At 40.4% G+C, this 21,953-nt stretch overlaps 1 protein-coding gene across 1 annotated transcript; it reads left to right on the plus strand.

Annotated features, from left to right (window-relative positions):
• The first annotated feature begins 4,761 nt into the window (after window positions 1–4,761).
• Window positions 4,762–17,352, plus strand: LOC106081744 (ubiquinone biosynthesis O-methyltransferase, mitochondrial-like). Its single transcript, XM_013243923.2, has 6 exons — window positions 4,762–4,802; window positions 4,873–5,094; window positions 5,162–5,537; window positions 5,607–5,766; window positions 16,906–17,085; window positions 17,171–17,352. Exons 1-5 carry the CDS (start codon window positions 4,762–4,764, stop codon window positions 17,016–17,018), a joined length of 912 nt encoding a protein of 303 aa, XP_013099377.2. The 3' UTR covers window positions 17,019–17,085; window positions 17,171–17,352.
• Window positions 17,353–21,953: the final 4,601 nt, after the last annotated feature.

The raw sequence follows: 21,953 nt of genomic DNA on the forward strand, positions 1-21,953 counted from the left end.
ATGGACATACAAAAAAACTCACAATTACTCACAAAATTCCTAATTGTTCTCCATTCCACGCCCCTAAGTTGGTACATGTCCGATATTGTGTCGCTGTGTAAATAGCGGCCAGGTGGGAAGCCAGGTAGCCGCTTGTCTCTGCAGTAAATATTTCACCAGGTACTGGTATCTGAAAAAGTTGAAAATTCCTCAAAGCTTCCTTAACGATAAATTCCGGAATGATGAACCATCGATCTATCTCATTGTTCCAAAATGCTGGTGTCTTCGCGTGTCCCGTCATATTCTGTGGAAAATACATTCACATCAGAAGCCTCTGCTCTTACACCTATTTCGTCTACTAACACGGAATGACTAATCTAGTCATTCCGTTTGTAACACCTCGAAATATTGATCGTCTCGATATTCTGAGTCGAACTAGCCATGGCCGTCCGTCCGTCAGTCGAAATCACGATAGCGGTGGAACGTGTAGAGCAAGCCGCACAGAAACTTTATATTGATGTAGGTCGTCATTGATTGCAAATGGGCCATATCGGTTCAGATTTTGATATAGCTCCCATATGAACCGATCTCCCGATTTGACTTCTTGAGCCCCTGGAAGCCTCAATTTTCATCCATTTGGCTGAAATTTTACACATAGTGTTCTGTTATGACTTCCAAAACTATGTTAAGTACGGTCCGTATAACCTGATATAGCTCCCATATAAACCGATCTTTCGATTTGACTTCTTGAGCCACTGGAACCGCAATTTTTATCCGATTTGGCTGAAATTTTGCATATAGTGTTATGCTTTGACTTCCAACAGCTGCGTTAAGTACGGTCTATAACCTGATATAGCTCTCATAGAAACCGATCTTCGGATTTGACTTCTTGAACCCCGGAAAGCCGAAATTTTCATTCGATTTGGCTGAAGTTTTGCACATAGTGCAATTTTATGACTCCCAACAACTGTGTCAAGTACTATTTAAATCTGTGTATAACCCGATATAGAACCCATATAAACCGATCTTCCAATTGAATTCTTGAGCCCCGGGAAGCCGTAATTTTTCGTCCGATTTGGCAGAAAAAAATTTTTTTCACCTAACCAACACGCAGTGGATTTCCCCTATATATGCAGTGCATTCCGTTGGCAATCAGGAAAGTTAATGGTTGGAGGGGGTAAAGAGGGAGTAGTGTTTATTGATATTCGTCTTAAATTTCTGAACGTCAATGTCGGTAAGAAAGACATTAGCCGGAAGTCGATTCCACATACGAATGGTCCGGGCGAAAAATTAATTTTCTCGGTAATGCATGATTCGGTCGACTGGCCAATCAATTACAAACGGGTGTGAATTCTTGGCAAGTCTTGTATTCCTGGGGAACATCCTAATGTCAGGCATAAGAAGACGAATATCCCTGGAATACACGACATGAAAATAACGATAGAGCAATACAACGCTACCCACATTCTGACGATGTTCAAGAGAAGCAATAGAGTTGGATACCCTACTGTCCCCAATTAACACCATCGCTCTCCGTTGAACCCATATATGAGAGTTATATTCCATACTCGGCCTGATGTAGATCGTATAGATATTGAGAAGATCAAAAGAGGTGAAATATTTCTTGCACCGCTTAAGAAAGCCCAAACACTTGAATGCTTTTTTCGACACTTCGAATACGTGTTTTGACCAACGGATATCAAATTGTATCTTCATGCCCAGAACATCAAGAGCATATGAATGTTCAATATCTATGCCGTCAATAGATATCGACGATTGTAGTGGGTCAGTGAATCGCTTGTTAGACAAGAAACAGCACTGCGTCTTCTGTGCGTTAAAGTCTACTCTGTTCATTCTACCCCAATCGGAAATGGCCTGGGAGAGCGTCTCATCCATAATGCGCCTCCTGTCCACAATTTCTTGAGGACTGGGCCTATGGTCGAATGAATATGAAAGACACAGACTATTGTCATCGGCAAATGAGTAGAGTGGATTCGAAGTCTGACCCAATAGATCGTCAATGAAAATAAGAAAAAGATGATGGAAACCCATCTACAACAACTCGTATAGTGCCATCTCTGAGAAAGCTCGATATAAATCGAACGAAGTGGTGGGCTGAACGTTCGCAAACTTCCAATGCGCCGGGAAAACTCCCGCACGGTAAGCAAGGTTGGAAAGTTTACGTAGTGGACGAGCAAGCGTCGAAGAACACTTACAAAGGACAAGTGTTGATATACCGTCCGGGCCCGGAGATTTATTAACGTCGAGATCCGCAAGGTCCCTTTTGACTCCACGTGTTCGTAAGAATATCTGACGCATCGAACTAAGAACACTATCAATCACGGGGAGTGGTTGATTGCTAAATGGCGAGGAATAATTTCCTGCAAACATTTCAGCCAGTCGCCAGTAGTTAGCCTTATCAACCGGGTCAGTGAACAACTGATCATCCTTAACAAGAGTGGGGATTGCCGATGGGTTGCCCTTTACTCTTTTTACATATGACCAGAACCTCTTGCTTCCCCTCGGAGAATCAATAACTTTGGCACGAAGACGTTGTTCGTAAAGAAACTTTTTGTTTCTAAGTACTCTGGCACACGAAGTTCTTGCCTGTTTTAAGTCGATCTAGCCATGTCCAACCGTCTGTATGTCGAAAGCACGCTAACTATCGAAGGAGTAAAGCTAGCCGCTTGAAATTTTGCACAAATACTTTTTATTGGTATAGGTCGGTTAGAATTGTAAATGGGCCAAATCGGTCCATGTTGACATGATATAGCTGCCATATAAACCGGAGGAGGCCACCGTAGCGCAAAGGTTAGCATTTCCGCCTATAACGCTGAACGCCTGGGTTCGAATCCTGGCGAGACCATCAGAAAATTTTTCAGCGATGGTTTACCCCTCCTAATGCTGACAACATTTGTGAGGTGCTATGCCATGTAGAACTTCTCTCCAAAGAGGTGTTGCCCTGCGGCACGCCGTTCGGACTCGGTTATAAAAAGGAGGCCCCCTATCATTGAGCTTAAATGTTGAATCGGACTGCACTCATTGATATGTGAGAAGTTTGCCCCTGTTTCTTAGTGGAATGTTCATGGGCAAAATTTGCTTCTGCTATATAAACCGATCTCAGGTCTTGATTTCTTGAGCCTCTGGAGGGCGCAATTCTCGTCCGATTTGATTGAAATATTGCACGTAGTGTTTTGGTATGACTTCCAACAACTGTGTTAAGTATGGTTCAAATCGGTCCATGTTTTGATATAGCAGTCATTTAACAGATCTTGGGTCTTGACTTCTTGAGCCTCTAGAGGGTGCAATTCTCGTCCGATTTGACTGAAATTTTGCACGTAGAGTTTTGGTATCATTTCCAACAACTGCGCCAAGTATGGTTCGAATCGGTCCATGTTTTGATATAGCTGCCGTACAAGCCGATCTTGGGTCTTGAATTCTTGAGCCTCTAGAGGGCGCAATTCTCGTCCGATTTGACTGAAATGTTGCACGGAGAGTTTTAGTATCATTTCCAAAAACTGCGCTTAGTGTGATTCAAATCGGTTCATAATCTGATATAGCTGTCATATAAACCGATCTTGGATCTTGACTTCTTGAGCCACTAGAGCGCGCAAATCCCATCCGATTTGGCTGAAATTTTGCATGAGGTGTTTTGTTATGACTTCCAACAACTGTGCTAAGTGTGGCGCAAATCTGTATATGACCTGATATAGCTGCCATATAAACCGATCTGTGATCTTGACTTCTTGAGCCTCTAGAGGGCGGTAGTTCTCGTCCGATTTAACTGAATAGTTGCACGTAGTGTTTTGGTATCACTTCCAACAACGGCTTTAAGTATATTTCAAACCGGTCCATGTTTTGATATAGCTGCCATATAAACCGATCTTGGGTCTTGACTTCTTGAGCCTCTAGATGGCGCAATTCTCGTCCGATATGACTGAAATGTTGCACGGAGAGTTTTGGTATCATTTCCAAAAACTGTGTTAAGTATGATTCAAATCGGTTCATAATCTGGTATAGCTGTCATATAAATCGATCTTGGGTCTTGACTTCTTGAGCCTCTAGAGGGCGCAATTCTCGTTCGATTTGGCTGAAATTTTGCATGAGGTGTTTTGTTATGACCTCCAACAACTGTGCTAAGTGTGGCGCAAATCTGTATATAACCTGATGTAGCTGTCATATAAACCGATCTGGGATCTTGACTTCTAGAGCCTCTAGAGGGCGCAATTCTCATCCGATGTGGAAGAAATTTTGTACAACGGCTTCTCCCATGACCTTCAATATACGTGCCTAATATGGTCTGAATCGATCAATGGCTTGATACAGCTACCATATAAACCGATTCCGATTTTCTCCCGATTTTGCTACTTGTTGTTTCTCATTCGGGCGGGTCAGATGCATTTATATCTGTCATCGGATATAATTAGATCATATTAGATCTAATCAGATACAATAAGATGTAATTAGATATCAAATTTTTCCCGAACTTCCAACTTTTTTACTAGGGTTGTTATTTTGTTTAAGTGTATCTAACTGTTTATTCTTTTCGTAGTCGTTACACTTTAATTGCAATGATATATTCGCATTACAGAGGTATGGTAAAATTGCATTTAATTACTTTTTTATCTCGATTTCAATCTCACAATCAATCATTTACGTTCAATCAAACAACTTTGTATTTATGTAAAAGTTTTAAATCTTTCATTTGCTTTCCACAAATCAAATTCTTAAATGAAGGGATAGTTTTCCCAACACTTTTATTTAACAACTCAACTTTACAGCATGTCTGATCGTTGTCTGCTTCGTGGATTGAATCATATCAGGTATAGATACTCCTTACCTTGGCTTTAATGCAATAACTATGGAAAAATTTTCTTATCTATCCATCTACAGTGGTGTTAACAAACACTCGCGGGCATCTCTTGGTAAACGATGTTTGCAAACAAAGGAAAAGCCTTTGACTCCTTCATCAGGAGATGTAGAGACTCCATCTATCCAGCCATTTTCTCTAAGTGATCAGACGAAGAGCGAAGTGAAACATCATTCAAGTTTGGCCAATTATTGGTGGAATCCTTTGGGCCCTTTAAAAGGTCTACACACCTTGAACAAACTAAGGTGAAATCAAACATTTCCCATAATGAAATGGATGGAATATTAAAAGAAAAAAAAACATAATTTTCAGAGTCCCCTTTATATGTGAGGGTTTAAAGGCCCAGCATAAGATATCATCTGAAGCGTTGAATACACCGCAACCTTTAAAAAATCAAAACATTTTGGAAATAGGTTGCGGTGGAGGAATTCTAACAGAAAATTTGGCCCAAATAGGTGCTACTGTAACAGCCTTGGATTTAAGTGAAGAACTGATTACTTTGGCTCGACAGCACCTATCGTTGCAGCAAAACCATCAACTGGTCAATCGAGTTAATTACAAAATTGAACCCATAGAACTTCATGCTAACTATAGAAAAGATTATTATGATGCTGTAGTTATTTCGGAAGTATTGGAGCATGTAGACGATAAACTCGGATTTCTGACGGCAAGTGTAGAAACTTTGAAGGTACCTTTTTTATAAAATACATTTAAATTTATTTCTTAATGATAACTCCGTTACTGTCTGTGCTTGCAGCCAGGAGGGTCCATGTTTATAACTACTCTAAACAAAACTATCTCGATGTGGATTGTTGGGGTTTTAATTGGTGAATATATTCTGCGCATGATTCCAATTGGCACTCATCATTATGGAAAAATGATATCACCTGAGCAAGTTGAACACATCTTAAATGCAAGTAAGTTAAACTTAACTAATGTTGGCTATTATCGGCATGTATATTGGAAGTCAGAGGAAGAGGCCACCGTAGCGCAGAGGTTACCATGTCCGCCTATGACGCTGAACGCCTGAGTACGAATTCTGGCGAGACCATCAGAAAAAAAATTTTTCAGCGGTGGTTTTCCCCTCCTAATGCTGGCAACATTTGTGAGGTATTATGCCATGTAAAACCTCTCTCCAAAGAGGTGTCGCACTGCGGCACGCCGTTCGGACTCGGCTATAACAAAAAGTCCCCTTATCATTGAGCTTAAACTATAATCGGACTGCACTCATTGATATATGCAAATTTGCAATTTGCAATATTGGAAGTCAGAACAGAACCTAATTTAGATTAGAAATTCTCCTTGTACCTGCTCAATAGTTCAAGTTGACAAATCGCCCGACTTTCATTCGATTAGTCTGCAATTTTTTCGGCAAACTCAAAATGTTTTTACTTGTTTATTAAGCCTGTTATTTTTCTATTATACACAAATTTTTCCCTTATACATCAATCTCCTCATTGGACTTCTTGAACCACTACTGCTGACCTTGTAGCTATGGACCTAACCCGCATTCGTAACTGAAAGTACTGAAAATTATAAAGTTAAGGTGAAGTTACATACCATTCGCATGTCCGTATGGGCAGAGATGGGTTTCTACCGGGTAAATACCCAACGTTTGGGTATTTATTAGGTAAATACCCAATAAATACCCTTTTTGGGTATTTGTAATTTTGTCGATATCTTGGACATAAAAATATTTTCCAAACAATTTTTGTTGATTTTGTATTCTTTGTATATAAACCTGATCTTCTGATCTCAAAAATCGGATTTTAGTTATATATAGCTGCTATATAGACCTATCTTCAGATTTAAAGTCTTAAGGCAAAAAATTGGTAATTTTTCATCCCATCATCGATAAAATTTGGTACAGTGAGTTCCGGTAGACCCCTACCCATTTCGGTGAAGGATGGTTCAAATTGGACTATATTTGGATATAGCTGCCCTTAGACCGACTGCCCGATCTTCCAATATATGGAATTGAGGCCATAAAAGATCCATTTATAACCCGATGAAATTTGGCACAGTGTGTTCTGGTAGACCCCTACCCATTCCTGTTAAATGTGGTCCAGATTGCACCATATTTGGATATAGCTACCATATAGACCGACCTCCCGATATAGAGCAATGAGCCTATAAAAGGAGTATTTTTCATCCGATTTCAATGAAATTTGGCACAACGAGTTCTGGTAACCCTCTAAACCTTTTTGTTGAATATCGTCCAGATCGGACCATATTGGGATATAGCTGACCGATCTCCCGATATAGAGTATTGAGTCCATAAAGGGAGCATTTTTCATTCGAGTTGGAGTTGAATATCCAAGGATCTCCGCTTGATACACACTGTAGTGGTTGGGTAACCTTTTCGATATGACCAGTTCTAGATCTTTAAGAGTATATCCTAAAGCCCAACTGGTCATCTAGTTTGGAACCATCCGTATAGAAGTCTATGTAACTTCTATTACCAGGGATATCGTAGTTCCAATTGGTTCTGTCAGGAATAGTGGTACAGTAATTTTTATCAAAAAGCGGTTCAGGTAAGATGTAATCCTCGTTAGAGGCATATCCACAGATTCCAGTATTCCTGGAATGTGTAGGGTAGTTTCTAGTCTCGCAAGCTCGTCTGCTTTACAATTCCCTGGGAAATCTCTGTTAACCGGCATCCAGAACAGGTGAATTTTGAACTGTTCAGCCATCTCGTTGAGAGATCTGCGACAGTCGAGGGCGGTTTTTGTGTTCAGAAATACGTTCTCCATGGATTTAATGGCTGCCTGGGAGTCTGAGAAGATATTTATGTCAATCGTCGTTAGGACATTATATCTTAGCCAATCCACCACTTCCTTAATTGCAAGGATCTTTGCATGATACACACTGCAGTGGTCGGGTAACCTTTTCGATATGACCAGTTATAGATCTTTAGAGTATACCCCAAAGCCCACCTGGTCGTTTATTTTGGAACCATTCGAAGTAAATGCAACTTCTGTTGCCAGGGATATCGTAGTTCCAATGGGTTCAGGAATAGTGGTACAGTAATTTTTATCAAAAAACGGCTCAGGTAGGGTGTAATCCACACTGCCTGGAACATCGGATATTGTATCAATGATAAACCAGTGTCCGTAGCCGCCGCATGGTCGCTGCAATTTGTCCAGCCACAATGTTCAGAGGCATAAGATGTAGCATTATATTCAGTGCATCAAATGGTGTCGTCTTTAGTGCGGCTGTGATGCACAAACAAGCCATCATTTGGATCCGGTTAAGTATTGAGCAGTTGGTGGACTTTCGAAGCGCCGTCCACCAGACTAGGTCTGACAACTGCCGTATATGACCAATGGAAAAGCTCCCCTAACCTTACGGCAGTGGTCGCTGTTTGTCTAGCCACAATGTTCAGAAGCATAAGATGTAGCATTAAATTCAGTGCATCAGATGGTATCGTCCTCAATGCGGCTGTGATGCACAAACAAGCCATCATTTGGATCCGGTTAAGTATTGAGCTGTAGGTGGACTGTTGAAGCGCAGTCTACCAGACCACAACACCATATAGCATTATAGGTCTGACAACTGCAGTATATGACCAATGGAAAAGCTCGCCTAACCTCACGGCAGTGGTCGCTACAATTTGTCCAGCCACAATGTTCAGAGGCATAAGATGTAGCAATAAATTCAGTGCATCAGATGGTATCATCCTCAGTGCGGCTGTGGCACAAACAAGCCATCCTTTGGATCCGGTTAAGTATTAAGCAGTAGGTGGATTTTTGAAGCGCCGTCCCCCAGACCACAACACCATATAGCATATAGGTCTGCAAATGGCTCTCTTGCAGGTGTATAGGACAAGAGTTGCCTTTCTTGACCTTTCCAAAATGTTGGATTTTTAGTTCAATTTCCTGTCCAGCAAAACACCCAGGTATTTTGCGCTTTCTGTAAGTGGAACATACCCTTCTCCCAAGGAGACAGGTTCCACTGTAGGCAATTTGTGTCTCCTGCTGAAAAGAACTATTTCTGTCTTGAACGGATTTATACCTATACCACTTTCGGTAACCCACTTTGCTGTTTCAGGTAGAGCTTCCTGAAGTATATCACATAGAGTGCTGGGAAACCCCTAACCGCAATAGCCACGTCATCAGCACACGCGACCGCTTTCACAACTTTTTCGTCCAGAGACAAAAATATAATGTTAATGGCTATATTCCAAAGTAGAGGAGACCGTACACCTACTTGCGGTGTTCCTTTGCTGACTCAGCTACAGATCCCCAGATCCCAAGCATGCCGTAATGCATTTTTTAGTAAGTAAGTTATTAATAAACTTTCTTATGGTAGAATTGATGCCTAGAAACTCCAACACCTTTATGATTGACGTCGGCTTTACATTATTGAAAGCACCTTCAACGTCAAGTAATGCTAGCCGACTAGGTCGTGAAAGGTTGTTTCTTTGCCCTTTCAACATCTCAAGAGTTTTCAGCATAAAGGATGACAAACTAAGAAGACGAAAATCTTTCGCTTCCGTGTGGTAGAGCGGCTTAAACCATCAAGTTAAGGTTTGCCCTTGTTCCTTAATGAAATGTTCATGGAAAAATTTGCATTTGCAAACCATCAAATGCAACAAGAAATACAGTTTCTAGAGATCTCCCTCCCAAGAATTTTTCAAAACATTTTTATTGAACTTTTGAGCTATTTGACGGACAAATTTTATTTAACTTACTTCAGATTTTTATTCTATCAATAAGACAGCTTTATTTTTGGGTATTTTGTCGCTATTTGGGCTTATGGAGTTTTCGAGAGCAAATTTGCAATGGAAATCCGCACGTATACGTAATATTTTAATTAAAGAAAGAAAAAACTAATACGCCACCAAGTCACTTTCCAGTATGAGACATGATCATTGTCATTGATAGGTAATTTATTACGGTAGTGAAAATCGTTATCTAGGGAAATTTAGTGATAAGACAAAATGGGTGTTATCAACTCCCAAAACTCCCTGTAAACCCGGGCAGATGAAGAAAGTTGGAAACTACAACTTTGAGATAGTCAGCCATAACCGAAACGAATGACAACAGTTTTGAAATAAAGCGAAGAATAATACATGCAAACAGATGCTACTTTGGATTAACAGTTTAGAAAGAAGGCCACCTCTCGACGGAAGTACAATAGATTATATTCTGCAAGACACTAATACTACCCATGTTGTTACATGGTTCCGAGGCATGGTAACTTTTGAAAGCAGACGAGGTACGACTGCGTTAGCGTAGTTAAACGTATCGAAATACAACGTTTGCGTTGGCTAGATCATGTTGTCAGAACGAATGAAGAAGCTCCAGCGAAGAAGTGTTTTGAAGGTGGTCACTGTGGTATACGCAAAGATCAGGTGGTGAATGATATCTCGAAACTTGGTGTCTGAGATTTTAGAAGGAGCGCAGAAGATCGAGACGTCATTCTGAGTTCGGCTAATGGGACAAATGTTGTGTAATAGCTAATTAAAGTAAAAAGTCTACATTGAGAACCCAGGGACTGAGATCTGTTTTAGACTGCCTGACCATAATACGCTCCTGCAGGCGGAGATCCGGGCGATCACGGAATGCGTGAAGTGGTGTGGTGGAAGATGTCGAGTGTGAACATCTCTACGGACAGTAAAATTGCTATAAGGGCAATAACAATCAGGACGGTAAGTTCACGAACAGTCTTGCATTGTAAGAAGGAGATTTACGCCTTCTCTAATAAAGGCACAATCCGCATCGTTTGGGTGCCGAGCCTTAACGGAGTAAGGGAAAATGAAAGGGCAGACGATTTGGTAGTGAAGGCCAGAGGGCTGTCGTCAATAAACTTGGTTAACCCGAAGCCTTTCGGGTCGACGCAGTCCGAGTTAAGGTAGTGGGCGACGAATGCTACCGAAACGGTCGGTAGGACAGCGAAAATCCTATGGGGGGATCCAGATCGTGAGAAGACGAGGCTATTACTGAAAGGAAGTAGGTAGGAGATCAGTATAGTTATTGGTATCATAACGGAACACATAGGACTACGAGCTCACTTATGTAAAATCGGTGCGGCAAGTGATAGCATGTGTAGGGCATGCGGTGAATATGATGAGACGTTGGAGCATTTCGTTTGTCATTGTCCGGCTTTCGCGTCTACCAGATACCGGCACTTAGGTGGGCACACAATGCCAGACATGAACCAACTTAGGGGAGTGGTATTGATAATAATTAAAGATTTTGTAAGTAGCACGGAATTCCTAACTTAAAATTTTGTTTTTAGAGGTTACTTTATAGTCTTTAGAGCGCACAACAATCCGATTACTGGCTTAGGTGTATGTCCATGGTGGCATGGGGCGGATTAATATCTGCACCCTCTTTTCAACCTAACCTTACCTAAAGTATGAATTTTTAGAATCAAAATCGAACTTCTGGGTTTTTTCAAAGAATTTTTGTCTTTAGAGGAATTTTCATAAAAAAAATAAAAAAAAAAAATAGAAATTTTGTGTTAAACAAAATTTTATAGAAATTTTGTCTTCAGAGAAAATTCCATAGACATTTTGTGTAGAAAATTTCATAGAATTTTTTTCTAAGAGAAAATTTTGTAAAATTTTGGTCTTTAGAGAAAATTTCATAAAATTTTGGTCCTTAGAGAAAATTTCATAGAATTTTTGTCTTTAGAGCAAACTTTATAAAATGTTGGTCCTCATAGAAATATTGTCTTCTGAGAAAATTTCATAGAGAGAATGATCAACAAATTTTAAAGCTTATTTCTACTTCCTGTTCATATTCGCAATCTACTCCCGAATGCCTTTCATTTGAGTCCCATATTGTCATGATTGTCCAAAAAAACCTATTTTAGGGGGGTTTTGATGTTGGGGCGGCCCCCTAGTTACTTGGACCCAATTTTTAATATGAAATTCATATTCTACTCCTGAATACCTTTCATCATTGTCCAGATTGATCCACTTTTATTTTTGGGTAGTACTTTAGGGGCAAGGTTTTGAGTCTATACTGAACAAACAAACAAACCACAAACACAAATTCAATCTTATATATAAAAATCAATTTGTGTTTGTTTGTATGTTTGTGTGTTCCTTATAGACTCAGAAACGGCTGAACAGATTTTCTTGAAATTTTCACAGATGGTGCATAATAATCACGTGGTGAAAATAGGGTAATACATTTTGTGATATCTGACCCTCCCCCTTACCCTTATTTTCAGAAACGCCAGATTTCGGAGATGGGTGGTGCGATTTAAGCGAAATATTGTGTGGTCTCATATAGTACCCTAAAAATAAAAATTTGGTATCCACATTTCAGATGGGGTACCTAGGGGGCCCCACCCTTAAACTTACCAAACATATATTTAGACCAATCACGACAATATGGGACTTAAATGAAAGGTATTTAGGATAAGAAAACGTATCTGATATCCATTTATCGAACCAAGTGCTAGGGGGACTACTCCAACCCCCAAAACACCCCTGAATCGGACATATTTACCGACCATGGCAATATGACACTCAAATGAAAGGTATTTGGCAGTAGAATACGAATCTGATATCCAAATGCGGGACCACGTTTCTGGGGGTCCACCCCTTCCCCAAAACACACCCAAACAGGACTTATTTACTGACCATGGGAATATGGGGCTTAAATAAAAGGTATTTGAGTGTAGAATTAGAATCTGATATCCAAATATGGGACCAAGTGTTTGGGGGGCCGCCTCTCACCAAAAACATCCCCCAAAGGGGACAAATTTACGACCGTAGCAATATGGGGCTCAAATGAAAGGTCTTTGGGAGTAAGGCACGAATCTGATATCAATATTTGGGAAAAGTGTCTATGGGGCCACCCCACCCCACAACACCACCCAAATAGGAAAATGAAAGGTATTGGGGGTTAAAGCAAGAATTGATACCAACTGTCGGGACCAATGTTCTGGGGGTCTACCCTTTTCCCAAAATACCCCACAAACAGCAATTTTTTACTGACCATCGCAATATGGGGCTCAAACAAAGATATTTGAGAGTAGAATACGAAATTGATTCCAAATGTAGAACCATGTATTTAGGGCATCACCCCTTCCTCCGAAACACCCCCCAAAAGGGTAAACATTTTTCGACCATGCCAATATATGGCTCAAATCAAAGATATTTGAGATTGGAATTGATAACCAATTTTGGGGCTATGTGTTTGGGGGACGCCTCATCGTGTAAACTCCCCTTAATGCAATGGCAATATGGGGTTAAAATAAATGGTATTTGAGAGAAGAGCACGATTCTGATATTTTTTCAGGGCCAAGTGTCTGGGAGACCACCTCACCGCCGAAAACACCCCTAAGTCAGACATCATGAGAATATCGGGCTGCAATAAAGTACTTTAAGAATGGAGTACACCTTACATCCAAACTTAAATTCGTAGACCAATAAAGATCATATGGGATTCGGACAAAGGCACTTATATTGTTAAACTGTTAATCAAGCGATATACTATTTTCGTAGCATGGTATTTCACTAAAAGCTCTTTAATTGTCGAAAATAAATATTCCAAGGAAACTTTTGTTCCATATAAAGTAAAAGAAGGCGCAGCGGAGCGGGCCCGGGTCAGCTAGTTTTATATATAAGATAATTGTGAGTTTTTCTTAAACAACAAACAAATGTTGTTGACAGGAGCATATTCACCCTCCTATGTGTGTATAAAACCTTAACGTTGCTTTCCCATGGACATGTCGCTGTAACTCTGGCGGGAAATTTTATATTATTGATACGAAAATAGTGTAATATATAAACAAAAGGCCTTTGAGTCACGTTGTTTTTAAGAGTCATGCGTAGTTTTCTCGATAAGTTTCAATTTTCAACTTGTTTTCTAGGTGAAAACTAGCATTTGGCTGCGGAAGATAATAGCCAATTCAATGTTGTCTCTTGACGTCATTTAAAATGTTTATACGCTCGAGAAAATCAGATCACCTAATTGGTGTTTACACATAAAAACAATTAAAGTTTTGTTTTATTTTTATAAGTGGATATTCTCGCTTAGTGTTGTTCAACGTTAAAACGCCAAATAAAACATATCAAATACATATATGCTTAAATAAAAACCAACCGAATCCTTTTTACAAGCCCTACAGACGAGGTCTTGGAATGTTTGTTGGAAACCACAAATTAAATACATAAACATTTTTATCTAAACCTGAAACAAATTGGGTGAACGAAGTCTCACCACACCAATATTTTAAAGTGTTACTAACGGAATATAGGTTAGGTTAGGTTAAAAAGAGGGTGCGGATATTAATCCGCCCCATGCCACTATGAACATACTCCTAAGCCAGTAATCGGCTTGTTGTGCCCTCCAAAAACTATAAAGTAACCTCTAAAAAGAAAATTTTAAGTTAGGAATTCCGTGCTACTTACAAAATCCTTAATTGTTTTCAATGCCACTCCCCTAAGCTGGTTCATGTCTGATATTGTGTCTCCACCTATGTACCGGTATCTGTTGAACGCAAAAGCCGGGCAATGACAAAGGAAATGTTCCAACGTCTCATCATCCCGCATGCCCTACACATGCTATCACTTGCCGCACCGATTTTACATAAGTGAGCTCGTAGTCTTATGTGTCCCGTTATGATACCAATAGCTATACTGACCTCCTTCTTGCTTCCTTTCAGTAATAGCCTCGTCTTCTCACGATCTGGATCCCCCCATAGGATTTTCACCGTTCTAACGACGGTTTAGCTGTTCCACAGTGTTACATGCGCATTCGTCGCCCACGCCCTTAACTCGGACTGCGTCGACCCCAAAGACTTCGGGTTAACCACGTTTATTGACGGCAGTCCTCCGGCCTTCACCGCCAAATCACATGCTCTTTCATCCCCCCTTTCTGCGTTATGGCCCGGCACTCAAACGATGCGTATTTTGCCATTTTCAGAGAAGGCGTTAATCTCCTCCTTACACTACAAGACTGTTCGTCACTTTAACGTCCTGGTTATTATTGCCCTTATTGCAATTTTACTGTCGGTAAAGATGTTCACACTTGACGTCCTCGTCCTATTATATCGGGCAGTCTAAAACAGATCTCAGTCCCTGGGTTCTCAATGTAGGCCCATTTTGTCTTCTAGCTTTGATCCATTCGCGTAACATGATTTTCAGGATGGCAATACCAGGGTTCCGTCAATCCAAGACTGGGCCGCTGGCAGCATTGCCTCGTACTCAATCTCAAGGTTAATCTTAGGTATCCGATCGGAAACCTTTTCCCTTCCTTCCAGGTTTCCTATCATCGCCTCATTATACCGGGATGGTGTGAGCTGCTCCCATCCTCAATCTATTCTCCCATCGCCTTAAGTCTCATACCCGCAGTGGCTGCCTCACACTTAATCTGTATGTCAATGGGTCGGATATCTAGCATAGTCTCCAGTGCCCTAGTCTCATAGCCCCAGTGGCTGCCATCGCCAGACTCAAAGACGTAGTGGCTGCCTCACACCTCCCATCGCCTTAAGTCTTATAGCCGCAGTGGCTGCCTCACACTTAATCTGTATGTCAATGGGTCGGATATCTAGAATAGTCTCCAGTGCCCTAGTGGACGTGGACGCCAAGACAACATGTTCTCTGAACCTGTTGTATGTTCCTTATGTTGCACTTTTTCTCCATAGCAGTCCACCAAACTACTGAGGAGTAAGTAAGTGTTGGTCTAATTACGCTCCTATAGAGCCAGTGGATTATCCTCGGATTCACAATTTAATAACTAACGGTTATTAAATTAAGCTTATTTCCAAGCATGTTATGTTAAAAATTTTAAACATTTTTGTTACGAGGGTTGCCTTTTATATTTCGGGATTGGACAACCCTTGTATTGCAATCTGCCAACTGACAGCTCTATCGTAAAGCTTAACATTTTTGAGGTTATACGCACTCAAAAGGTTTTGACATACGAGCGCTATTTGTGTTGTTTACAGTAACTTAAGAGATTCATCTCGCCCATAAAATGGAATTAAATCGTGAACATTTTTGTGCGACCATTTTTTATAACTTTTGACGTAGATTAACTCAAAAACAGTGCATCGATGAACTTAATTCAATTTTTGGCGATGAAGCTCCATCAAGGATCAGTGTTTATCGATGATATGGTGTATTTAACCGAGGTCGTAGTTCATTCTAAGACGAATTTCGTGAAGGTCGTCCAAAATCAGTTGTTGTTCCAAAGATGTTATACGCCAACTGATATTGCAAGATCGTCGTCTGACCTATCGTGAGATTGAGACAACCTTAGGCATTAGTGGGACCAGCTGTATGCTGGTAATATTGCATGCACATTTGACCGTCAAAAAATTTGTTCGCGTGGATCCCACACAATTTGTTAATCGCTTAAAAAAAAAGGGTCCTGTCGATTGGTCGAAAGGAATGCTCCAAAAACACGAAACAACTGCATTTCTGAGCACTCAAAACGATTTGATGAGTCATCCGCCGTATGACTTCTTTTTATTCCCGTACGTAAAAAATAAAATGAAAGGTAAGCGTTTTTCGACATCTGAAGAAGCGGTTGATGCATTCAGAATGCATCAGAGTGCTGAAAGAGCTTCGACAACTGGTTCAAACGTTTGCAAAGGTGTATAGATCTTAATGGGGAATATTTTGAAAAACAATAAAGCAATTTTCGATGATTAATATTTGTTTTTGTATTCTCTAATCCCGAAATATAGAAGGTAATCCTCGTTCATATATTGAACTAAAATTCCAAATTTCTTCGAGTAGTTCATTCAGTATTAAATTTCAGAAGAGGGGTAGCGTCGACGATATGCTTTCAGCCAAGACCATCTGATGTTTTAACTGGTTCATCTATACTCATGAATAGTTAGTTTTACTTGTACAAAGTTAATTTTCTAACCCCTTACGAATTTTTAATTAAACGCGAGTAAAGATCATGAACTATAATACACTATATAATCAACTCATTTATACGATAGGCATTTTTCTGAGTGTATAAATCTTCCTATGAAAAAAAATTTTTACTACTTAAAAATTTTACTATTTAAGAATGTAGTATTAAATATTTATAATAATTTATTAATACATGCACCTTAATTTTTTTCTTTGTCAGTGAATTGTGATACTATACTCGTGAAAGGCAGTTCATATAATTTTTTCCATAACTCTTGGAGATGGACCAAATCCACGACACTGTTTTATGCCCTGCATGCCATAAAGAATTAAGCTCTTGCCAATCTTAATAAAGTGGAATATGGGAAACCAACTGGTTGTGGTAATACAAGTAATATCGGTAATAAATATTATTGTCATTAAATTAGCATAAATGTTAAAAAAAATAAATAAATGTTTATTAAATGCAAATTAATCTTTTTCAGATGTTCCTTTAAAAGATATTTTGGGTTTATTATTGTCTTAACATATTTAAATGCAAAGCTAATAAGGAAAGGCCAAAGTCAGAGAGAACAAATTATATACATAATACCCTACACTACGAAATGTACTTACTATTGCTTTAATTAAATGAATCTATGTTGTATCCTTCACAGAAAAAATATTGACTTATATTTGGCCAATTAAAAATGGTATTGATTAATAAAAAAATATTTTTAAAAATTTTTGGGAACCCACCACCATGGATTGTGCTAAAATATGGGAGCTATATCTGGTTATAGACCGATTTGGACCGTACTTGGCACAGTTGTTAAGAGTCATAACAGAACACTATATGCAAAATTTCAGCTAAATCAGATAAAAATCGCGATTTGTATGGGCATAAGAAATCAAATCGGGAGATCGGTTTATATGGGAGATATATCATGTTGTTGACCGAACTTGTCATATTTGTTGGGAGTCATAACAAAACACTATGTGCAAAATTTCAGCCAAATCGGATAAAAATCGCAGCTTGTAAGGGCTCAAGAAGACAAATCGGGAGATCGGTTTATATGGGTGCTATAACAGGTTCTTGACTGTACTTGGCACTGTTGTTGGAATTCATAACAGATGAAAATTGAGGCTTCCAGGGGCTCAAGAAGTCAAATCGGAAGATCGGTTTATATGGGAGCTATATAAGGTTCTTTACCGTTTTGAGCCGTACTTGGCACTGTTGTTGGAAGTTATAACAGAGCACTACATGCAAAATTTCAGCCAAATCGGACAAACATTTTCGGCCTCCAGGGGCTCAAGAGGTCAAATCGGGAGATCGGTTTAAATTGGGAGCTATATCAGATTCTTGACCGATTTGAGCCGTACTTGGCACAGTTGTTGGAAGTCATAACAATGCAAAATATCAGCCAAATCGGACAAAAATTTCGGCTTTCAAGGGCTAAAGAAGTCAAATCGGGAGATCAGTTTATATGGGAGCTATATCCAAATCTGTACCGATATAGCCCTTTTGCAATCCCCAACGACCTACATTAATACTAAGTATCTGTGCAAAATTTCAAGCGGCTAGCTTTACGCGTTCGACCGCTATCGCGATTTCGACAGACGGACGGGCGGACATGGCAAGTTCGACTCAGAATCTCGAGACGATCAAGAATATATATACTTTATGGCTTTCTAGATCAATATTTCGAGGTCTTACAAACGGAATGACTAGATTAGTATACCCCCATCTTATGGTGGTGGGTATAAAAATGTGATTAAATGCTTTGATAATTTGTATACACTCCACCATTTGATGGGAGTATACTTATTTCGTCATTCCGTTTGTAACACCTGGAAATATGCGTCCAAGGCCCCATCAACTACATAAATTTTTGATCGTCATGACATTTTAACTCGATCTAGCCATGTCCGTCCATCTGTCCGTCCGCCTGTCTATCGAAAACACGCTTACGCAAGACACTTGAAATTTTGCACCAATACTTCCTATTAGTGTAGTTCAATTGGGACTTTAAATGGGCTAAATCGGGCCATGTTTTAATATAGCTGCCATATAAGCCGATCTTGGGTCTTGACTTCTTGTGCCTCTAGAGGGCGCAATTCTTATCCGATTTAGCTGAAATTTAGCCCGTAGTGTTTCACTTCCAACAACTGTGCTAAATATGGTTAAAAATCGGTTCATAACCTGATATAGCTGCCATATAAACTGATCCCCCGATTAGACTTTTTGAGATTCTAGAGGGCGCAATTTTTATCCAATTTGGCTGAAATTTTGCACACATCGTTGATGATTTACTTCCAACAACTATGGCAAGTATGGTCTAACTCAGTTCATCACCTGATATAGCCACCATATAAACCGATCTCCCGATTAGACTTCTTGTGCTTCTAGAGGGCGTAATTCTTATCCAATTTGGTAGAAATTTTGCGTAGGTCGTTTTGGTATGACTTCCAACAACTGTGCCAAGTATGGTCTAAATCGGTTGATAACCTGATATAGGTTACGTTAGGTTTAAGTGGAAGTCTCCCATCAGACTCACTTAGACGTTTTCTTCCATTTTGATACCACAGGAACAGAAGAAAGAAGATGCCTTCTAGTTACCACCGTTGAATCATCCAGATCGCTTTAAAAAGCCCAACAAAAGCCCAGATTCCAGTTTCTCTGCAATATGTGCGGCGGTTCCTAGTCTCGCAAGCTCGTACGCTTTACAATTCCCCGGGATATCTCTGTGGGCCGGCAACCGCAACGTTCGAGGGCAATTTTTGTGTTCAGAAATACGTTCTCCAGGGATTTAATGGCAGCCTGGCTGTCTGAGAAGATATTTATGCCAATCATCATTATGACATTATATCTTACCCATTCCACCATTTCCGCTTGATACACAATGCAGTGGCCGGGTAACCTTTTCGATATGACCAGTTCTAGATCTTTAGAGTACACCCAAAGCCCACCAGATCGTCTAGTTTGAAACCATTCGAATAGAAGACTATGTAACTTCTTTTAACAGGGATATCGTAATTGCAATCGGTTCTATCTAGAATAGTGGTACAGTACTTTTTATCAAAAACGGCTCAGGTAGTCGAGACGATCAAGAGTATATATATTTTATGGGGTCTTAGACGAATTTTTCGAGAGGTAACAAACGGAATGACTAGATTAGAATACCCCCATCCCATGGTGGTTTGTATAATAAATTTCTTATAGCCGAACTACAATTGCCTCATTATAGAAACAGGTCAATTAACAAACAAAAAAGTAAAGGGTGATTTTTAAAGAGCTATAGTAAATTTAAAAATACACACAAAATTCAGAAAAAGTCTTTATTTGAATCGACAGTACGGTCCATATAATTTTTGAATATTATTTTATGCAAATGTTGACCGTGACTGCGCCGCTTAGTCCAATGTTAGCACACTTTTTCCAACATTTCGGTTAGTATCTCACGAATAAATGCTTCAATGTTGTCAATTGAAGCGGGCTTTCTGTATAGACATGAACTTTAACTGTGTGGCATGTGGCACCATCTTGTTGCAAGTCAAGCTCTTGCATTTTGGGCAGAAAAGTTGGATATCATCTCACTGTAGCGCTTACGATTCACATCATCTTTGAAGAAGTACGGTCCAATGATGCCACCAGCCCATAAACTGCCTTTCTACTCAAAACCATGGAACGTATTGTGGATACCATGATAAAAAGGAGGACATCCAGCGAACTTCTCAAATACATACAGCATGCCTATGTCAAGGGAAGGTCGGTGGAGACTGCCCTGCACTAGGTTGTGCATAAAATAGGAGAATCCTTCGATGCCAAGACGTTCACATTGGCGGTTTTCATTGACATCGGGGGGCGTTTAATAATGTGCGGACCTACACATTGATCCAGATCCTTAGACCAGTACCGGGTGGACCGGGTCCTTAGGTACTGAATAAACCATAGGCTAAGGAACAGGTGGACAAATTGTGGGTCCCATGACATAAATATAAGGGAGAAAGTGGCGCAGGACACGCCACGGGGGCGCATTTTATCGCCACTACTTTGAGTGACCACCATAAATAACCTATTACGGTTGCTGACTAAGGAAGGATTTGAGCGCGTCTGATGTGCAGACGATGTTATAATACTTCTAAAGGGTAAGGATTCGAACCAGCCATGCAGAATGGCCGAAAAGGTCTTGCATATGGCAAATAACAGGGCTAGACCCAGGTGTCTCAATTTTAACTCATCGAAGGAGCGTACTGAGAAGGCTCACAGATGTTGCACACTATGTAGATGGCCCGTAGACTCGAAATGGGGCCTGAATCCGAGGATAGTCCACAGGCTCTACAGGAGCGTGATTACACCAATACTTATATACGCCTCAGTAGTTTGGTGGACTGCTGTGGAGAAAAAGTGCAACATAAGGATCATACAACAGGTTCAGAGAACATGTTGTCTTGGCATTGGTGGAGCGATGAGGACCACGCCCACTAGGGCACTCCAGAATATTCTAGATATCCGACCCATAGACATACAGATAAAGCGTGATGAGAGAATGGATTGAGGATGGGACCAGCTCATACCATCCGGTATAGGGGAGGTGACGATAGGAAACCTAGGAGGAAGGGAAGAGGTTTCCAATCGGATTCCTGAGACGACACTTGAGGTCAATTGCGAGGCACTGATGCTAGCGGCGCAGTCTTGGACCGACGGAACCCTAGCATTGCCATCTGGAAGATCATGTTACACGGATGGATCAAAGCTAGAGGAAAGAGTGGGCCTGGGGGTCTACATTAAGAACCCAAGGACTGAGATCTGTTTTATACTACCTGACTATAATACGGTCCTGCAGGCGGAGATCCGGGAGATCACGCAATGCCTGAGGTGGTGTGGTGCTAACGCGAGGATGTCGAGTGTGCACATTTTTATAGACAGTAAAATGGCCATAAGGGCAATAACAACCAGGACGGTAAGATCACGAACAGTCTTGCAGTGTAAGACAGAGATTAACGCCTTCTCTGATAAAGGCAAAATCCGTATCGTTTGGGTGCCGGGCAATAACGGAGTAAGGGGGAATGAGAGAGCAGACGATTTGGCGGTGAAGGCCAGAGGACTGCCGTCAATAAACTTGGTTAACCCGAAGCTTTTCGGGTCGACGCAGTCCGAGTTAAGAGCATGGACTACGAATGCGCATGTAACCCTGTGGAACGGAGAAACGGTCGGTAGGACGATGACAATCCTATGGGCTGGCCCGAATCATGAGAGGACGAGGATATTTTTTTCTTTCAATCAAC

This window comes from Stomoxys calcitrans, chromosome 3 (genome assembly GCF_963082655.1).
Source record: "Stomoxys calcitrans chromosome 3, idStoCalc2.1, whole genome shotgun sequence".
NCBI lineage: Eukaryota > Metazoa > Arthropoda > Insecta > Diptera > Muscidae > Stomoxys > Stomoxys calcitrans.